At 49.8% G+C, this 7479-nt stretch overlaps 1 protein-coding gene across 1 annotated transcript; it reads left to right on the top strand.

The window, feature by feature from the left end:
• Window positions 1–422: 422 nt before the first annotated feature.
• LOC131814477 (uncharacterized) lies at window positions 423–1882 on the top strand (the record flags this gene model as incomplete). Its single annotated transcript, XM_059145404.1, is given in 2 exon segments — window positions 423–1085; window positions 1088–1882. Coding segments are annotated over 2 exon segments (1458 nt in total), but the record flags the coding sequence as incomplete, so codon positions are not given.
• Between the last annotated feature and the right edge of the window lie 5597 nt (window positions 1883–7479).

The following is a 7479-nucleotide window of genomic DNA, read 5'->3' as shown; positions in this document are numbered from 1 at the left end:
CCAGTTCATACAAAATTAAGTTTTTCTCCTATTTATCTGTCTTATGTCAACTTAATTATTAGATCAGCCAAAGAACCTAGAAGGGAAGAAGGGGAAAGTCTGCCACTCCTACAGAATCGCCGACAAGAGAAGCACAAGTCGAAGCGGAGCCGCGTGTTGATCACTGACGCAGAAGATCCTAGTATGTCGGTTTAATTTAATGCGCTAAATGAGTATGTTTGAGAGTGACTGACCAGATTGAAGGCTCAAAACTGGGATGGAGAATATGGCCTTCTTATCCAAGGTCCTTTTTGGCTTGAATTTTCCAGGAGGACAGATTCACCCTATCAGTTCCTCTACCAATAACCCTAGACAGCAGGGCTCATCTAAGGGTCCTGGAGGCAGGGTGAGTGGGGTCCCTCCCTGTGGTCCTTCAGGTCTGACCCCAGACCAGGGAAGCAGTCACAGCCAGTCCCTCTGAGGCTCCAAGGCCAATAGGTGATGAGTCCTCACATCCAGGGCTCTCCTCGCCCTCGCTCTTCTGCTCTTCCTCCTCTCCTCTTCTTCCCCCTCCTCCCCCTCCTCCTACTGTTCCCCCTCCTCCCCGTCCTCCTACTCTTCCCCCTCCTCCCCCTCCCCCTACAGTTTCCCCTCCTCCCCCTCCCCCTACAGTTTCCCCTCCTCCCCCTCCTCCTACTGTTCCCCCTCCTCCCCCTCCCCCTACAGTTTCCCCTCCTCCCCCTCCTCCTACTGTTCCCCCTCCTCCCCCTCCTCCTACTCTTTCCCCTCCTCCCCCTCCCCCTACAGTGTCCCCTCCTCCCCCTCCTCCTCCTGTTTCCCCTCCTCCCCCTCCCCCTACTCTTCCCCCTCCTCCCCCTCCCCCTACAGTTTCCCCTCCTCCCCCTCCCCCTACAGTGTCCCCTCCTCCCCCTCCTCCTCCTGTTTCCCCTCCTCCCCCTCCCCCTACAGTGTCCCCTCCTCCCCCTCCTCCTCCTGTTTCCCCTCCTCCCCCTCCCCCTACAGTGTCCCCTCCTCCCCCTCCTCCTACTCTTTCCCCTCCTCCCCCTCCCCCTACTCTTCTCCCTCCTCCCCCTCCCCTACAGTGTCCCCTCCTCCCCCTCCTCCTACTCTTTCCCCTCCTCCCCCTCCCCCTACTCTTCCCCCTCCTCCCCCTCCCCCTACAGTGTCCCCTCCTCCCCCTCCCCCTACAGTGTCCCCTCCTCCCCCTCCTCCTACTCTTTCCCCTCCTCCCCCTCCCCCTACTCTTCCCCCTCCTCCCCCTCCCCCTACAGTGTCCCCTCCTCCCCCTCCTCCTCCTGTTTCCCCTCCTCCCCCTCCCCCTACTCTTCCCCCTCCTCCCCCTCCCCCTACAGTTTCCCCTCCTCCCCCTCCCCCTACAGTGTCCCCTCCTCCCCCTCCTCCTACTCTTTCCCCTCCTCCCCCTCCCCCTACTCTTCCCCCTCCTCCCCCTCCCCCTACAGTGTCCCCTCCTCCCCCTCCTCCTCCTGTTTCCCCTCCTCCCCCTCCCCCTACTCTTCCCCCTCCTCCCCCTCCCCCTACAGTGTCCCCTCCTCCCCCTCCCCCTACAGTGTCCCCTCCTCCCCCTCCCCCTACTCTTCCCCCTCCTCCCCCTCCCCCTACAGTTTCCCCTCCTCCCCCTCCCCCTACAGTGTCCCCTCCTCCCCCTCCTCCTACTCTTTCCCCTCCTCCCCCTCCCCCTACTCTTCCCCCTCCTCCCCCTCCCCCTACAGTGTCCCCTCCTCCCCCTCCTCCTCCTGTTTCCCCTCCTCCCCCTCCCCCTACTCTTCCCCCTCCTCCCCCTCCCCCTACAGTGTCCCCTCCTCCCCCTCCCCCTACAGTGTCCCCTCCTCCCCCTCCTCCTACTCTTCCCCCTCCTCCCCCTCCCCCTACTGTCTTCCCCTCCTTCCCCTCTTCATTCTCCTTCCCTTCCCCTTCCCCTTCTCCCCCGCCCCCCACCTCTGTGGCCTGCTCTACTTGTTGGTCTTCCCAGTCAATTACTCTGGTTTATCACTCCACTACCGTGACTTTGTATTCACAAAAGTCACCTAAAATACAGATCGGATAGATAAGAGGCAGAAATCACCCAGAGGGCAAACACTGCTTGTGTGGGAGGTAATCCCTCTTTCAGAGGCTACGAGGATGAGAGGAAGTTGGAAGAGGACTGTGGCAGCCTCTTGAGAATAAAAACTCTTCTAGCGTATTCACGCTGCAGCTCTTGGTTCTGGAAGAGAGGTTATTACTTTTGGTTTTATTTTATATAAAGAGACTTGGAAATGAATGATTTCTAAATCCTCTGCAAGCTCCTAGTGGAGAATAAGCTAGTCTTAGTAAGCAGTATAAAATCATGCATAAAAACGTGCCTTCGGGACTGCAAACAGCCCCTTCGCAGTTATTCCACGGGGCTGGGTTGGAAGCTCATTGATCTTTGGGGCTTCACCAGCGTCTCAGATAATGTGCTTTGGGACACAGATCTGCATCAGACACAAATGAGGCACCATTCTCTTCCAGGAAATGACAGCGTCAATAATATCTGGATATTATAATTATTTTGGGAGGGAATTTATTTTTAGCTCTTACGAAAACCGTCCACAAAAGAGATCTGACTGCCTTAGCCTCTTGCGGCACGTGTACATTTCACCCTGGGAAACGAAATTGTTTGCGTGAAAACCAAAGCAGCCTCTCTGAGAGTGCGCGTCTGTTAGCCTCCCACTCCCAGTGTGTCAGGAACCCTAATCCTTCGTCCCAAATCTCCTTCAGTTTGGTGTGTTTTCCTCCGTTTCCATTTTATAACCTAATCAAAGCTACGACTTACTCTTCCTGACTTAACAATTACTCTTCCCACAGTCAAACTGGCCCATCACATTTTCCCCAACAGTCTCAGAAGCATGGCCTCAAAAAGCAAACCTGTTGTCATTCCCATGCCTAAATCCTTTTGATCAGGTCTGATTTCTCTTCAACCAAAGAGATTCTGATACGCTCCACCCAGCCAGCCCGCGGGTGTCTCTCAAAGGGCATCTTCATCATCCTCGTGATACTCTGTGCTCCAGCCATGCTGGTTTTCTCTCAAGTCCTTAAGTAAGTCAATGATGTCTACCACAGGGCTTTGCCACGCCGCGTTCCCTCTGACTGAAGGCACTGTCCACTCCTATTCATTTCTCAGAGTTGAGCTCAAGTTTCACCTGTCCCAAGAAGCCTCCTCTGACTCCACTTCTCAGTCCTGGATTTTTTTATGTTCCCTTGACACTTGCTCGCAAAGGACTATCTTCTTCATGCAAGTCTGTATCTCAGCTTATTAATTCATTAATCTCCATCAATCAGAAAAATATCTACATCCTTCATTAGAGTATAAGCTCTCCAAAACTTGGATTTCTTTTTGATTCCCTGTTGAATCACCAGAAGAGAGTTCCTGTTGTCTCTTAGGAGCTCAATGCGTATTTACTGAAAGGACGCATGGAGAGGTGGATGGGTGACGTGCTGACTTCTCACCAAGGCCACGATCATGCAGTTGTAAAATCCAGCTTGGGTGCCCCAGGCCAATGGCCAAGTTCTACTTCATCATGAAACACCAAAGTTCAATCATGATTTTTAAAATACCAAGGTGGTCATCGTCAATTATTTGAGATACTCTCGCACAGAAGAAGGGGTGAAGAGTTATTCAGTGTTGTTTCTGTTAGAAATGCGTAGTCCTGGGCCCCTGGGTGACTCAGTTGGTTAAGCGACTGCCTTTGGCTCAGGTCATGACCCTGGAGTCCCAGGATCGAGTCCCACATCGGGCTTCCTGCTCGGCAGGGAGTCTGCTTGTCCCTCTGACCCTCTCCCCGTTCATGCTCTCTCTCGCTCTTTCTCTCTCAGTAAATAAATAAAATATATTTTTTTAAATGAGTAGCTCTGAGCTAAAAATAACAATCTTTGAATTTAAACTTTGAATTTTCTAGAAAGAGGAATGATTTAGTTATTAGAGCTGTTCAGAGTAGAATGAGCTGTCTCAGGGGACAGTGTGCTCTCTGACACTCCCTCTCAGAGCAGAAAGTGGTCGGCGGTCTATCAGGAGAATACAGAAAGATCTCTGCCCTCCGAAGAAGAGAAACTCGCCCTCCCCAGGAAAGTTAGGTCCATGAAACAGGGTTCTCAGGAGGTATGCAGGTCAAGTCTCCCTTCCGTGTTGAGAGCATGGGAGAGACACAGACTCCAGAGAGAGGAGGGCATCACCACCACGTGACCCCCAGCACGGCAGCCACTGTAGCTCCCACTCAGCGGTACCCAGGGAGCATTCGTGTACCCAGGATCTCGCTCTCCCGGACAATCAGTCAGGGGCACATTTCCCTGTGTGATCTCCTTATCATTCCAGCCTCCGGCTTTCCTCTTACAGAGCTCTCTCAGCCCTGATCACACCTCCTCTGAGCTCCACGCCCTCCTGTTTTTCAGCTCCCTCCCCGTAGCAGTCTGTCCCCTCTGTTGACTATGGACTCCGACTCCACTCACGGTTCGCCCAGGTCTCCTCCACCTTCCACGAGTTGAGGTCGTGGGCAGAACAGAGCGCAGCACTCTGAGTGTGGACAGGCAGTGGCTAGGCAGGGAGAACATTCCACAAAGGAAAAGTGAAACCCACAGGAAACAGAACAAAACCTGGTTTCCTAGCGGAATAGTTCAGGGCAGCTTGGATAAACGTTCCCATCCAAAGTTGGCCTAAGAATGACCTAGGAAGGAATGTTAGAGTTACAAAACAGGAACCTAGCTGAGTTCTTCTAGGGGCTACAGAGTTACCAGTCACCCCTGTTTCCCACCGGGTCCCAAAGTGGATCACTTTTACTTACTTGGGGTAATAAAATCCTAGGGTCCTTATCACCACAGCAAAATTGAGAAAGGCTGCAGGAGGGGAAATTGGGTGCTATCCCAGACAGAGAGAAGAAGGAATTCTTGATTTGAGAGAAAAGGTGAAAGACAGTTCTAAATGTTGTCAACCGATGACAGTCCAAACTTCTAGATTCCCAGCTCAGAATCAGAAAAACCTAGCACTCTCGCTTCTGGGAGCAATTACGTGTAGTTACTGCCCTCTTGGGGCCAACTGTAAGACCTACACCTTCTACCCTCACAGGGCCAGGGAGAAGAACACGCAGGACACAGGGAGACTTCAGTTAAGTGTCCTGGGTAGCCCGATGTGCTCACATCGTCATCTGAATTCGCCGTGCACCGACTGGAGAATCCTGAACATGCACAAATATTATATAAAAGCTGTTGTGATTTTTGCTATGGACATTGTATGTAGAATCCTAGAATTGTTGCATTTGGAGACTCTCCTTGGGAGAGGTCTTTGTGTGAGATGCTCCTTTGCTGGCTCTCATCCTCATCCAGATATAAAGCCAGATGTATCCACTGTTCTTAGGGAACAAAATCAGGGATGTAAAGAACTGTAGGTACTTGAGATGGAGACGTTCGTGATTTTCTGAATGATATAAAAAGTGTTGGGCACCTGGGGGGCTCAGCCGGCGAAGCATCTGCCTTCGGCTCAGGAGAGAATCCCAGGGTCCCAAGATTGAGTCCTAACCCCAGCTGGGCTCCCTGCTCAGCGGAGAGCCTGCTTCTGTCTCCCTCTGCCCCTCCCCTCCTTGTGCTTTCACTGTCTCTTGTGCTATCTCAAATAAATAAATAATTTTTTTTTTAAAAAGGTAGTCTCTTGTGGGATATTGATATTGTCATCAGTGCCAAGAGATAGAAGAAGGAACCCCTGAGTCAGAAGGGAAAAGTCACACACAGGCTGGGGACCAGGAAGGGGGCAGGCAGGGCATGTGGAGGGGAAATGGGTTGACAACCCACGCTGTGGTATTTGGGGCTATCGTCTCATCGTGCTATTATGTCAGGCCTGTTGCAAAGGTTCAGAACACTATATATTTGTGTAAATGGTGCTTTAAGAACTTGTGGTGAAGGACACCTGGGTGACTCAGTGGGTTAAGCCTCTGCCTTCAGCTCAGGTCATGATCCTGGGGTCCTGGGATCGAGCCCTGCATCGGTCTCTCTGCTTGGCAGGGAGCCTGCTTTCCCCTCTCTCTCTGCCAGGCTCTCTGCCTACTTGTGATCTCTGTCTGTCAAATTAAAAAAAAAAAAAAAAAAGAACTTGTGGTGATGTACGGACTCCACATCCAAGAAAGGAAGTCTTCGGAGATCACCCAACACCTCTGTGATTCCCAGGGAACAGCACACCTTCTACAGGTATTTTAAAAACAGATTTCACTCACTCATCTTTGCCCCTTTGCTGAAAATCAGTTGTCCATATGTAAGTGGGTCCATTTCTGGATTCTTTATTTTGTGCCATGCATTTTTCTGTCGTGTTGCCAATACCCCTTTATCATAATTTTACTATGTGGGATACCCCAAATACAAAATATTAAAAATAACAACTCAGCAATGCTTCTAGATATTAAGATGAACATATGAAAATTGTATTATTTCAAGAAGACTCCATAAAAAATAAAAAAATTTGAATAAAAAAGTACAATTTCCAGTAACAAATAAATTACGACATACCTAAGAGCACCTCCCAAAAGATCTGAAAGTTCTTTAAAGAGTAAATTTTAAAACTTTATTGAAAGATTTATAAGAAGATGTAAGCAAACAAGGATATCTATGAATTTTTAATCAATAAAGATTCAATGCAATGAAAATGGCCACTTGTCAAATTAACCTATAAACTCCACACAGAGCCTCAAGGGGCTTTCTGGAGTGCTCTTCAGGCTGAGCCTAAAACCTCCACAAGAAAATAAGGACAAAAACACTCCAAGTTGAAGAGATGTGTTAGGAAGGACCATTCCTACTAGATATCAGCACTTTCGATGAATACATGACACTTAAAGTAATTTGATAGTGGCACAGAGAAAAATCAACCAATGAATAGAGAAGCTGAGTCTAGACTCACATGTTCATGAACATGGTCTCTAACGAGGTGGCGGTACCCATCACACGGAAAGAACAGGCAGGTTGGGACGAATGGCAATCCATGCGGAGACAGATAATACCCCACATCATACAGAAATACATCTATCGACTACCTAAATAGGAAAGTGTGCTGCAGAGAAACTCACAGCGGAATCTCTCATTGGGGTGGGGAGGACTTCTCCAGCAAGGTACAAGAGGACAGGCCAGAGAGAGATATTTGGTTACATGTGTGTGAATTCTGACGCTCTTTGTGGGAAGAACCGCACACACACGCTCAAAGTGAAAGTGCAAGGCTCAAGCGGAGAAAATGTGCGCAATGTGTAGAACGAGTAGAAGTTTCGAATTCAGAACACATGCTGAACCGCCTATTAATAAGGAAAAAGATAATCAGTCTGTCTGAAAAGTGCACAAAAGATTTGGATAAGCAATTTATTCACATGTCTGATAAACATTAAAAAGAGGATGTCTGTCCTCACGAGGCGCTAGTGACTTTCAGAGCAAGTCTGTGGGATGGAAGACATAAGCCAAAGAACAAGAGAGAATAGTCAT

This window comes from Mustela lutreola, chromosome 14 (genome assembly GCF_030435805.1).
Source record: "Mustela lutreola isolate mMusLut2 chromosome 14, mMusLut2.pri, whole genome shotgun sequence".
In the NCBI taxonomy this organism is placed as follows: domain Eukaryota; kingdom Metazoa; phylum Chordata; class Mammalia; order Carnivora; family Mustelidae; genus Mustela; species Mustela lutreola.
Note: the sequence above shows the minus strand (reverse complement) of the source record. Positions and strands in the feature narration are given on the sequence as shown.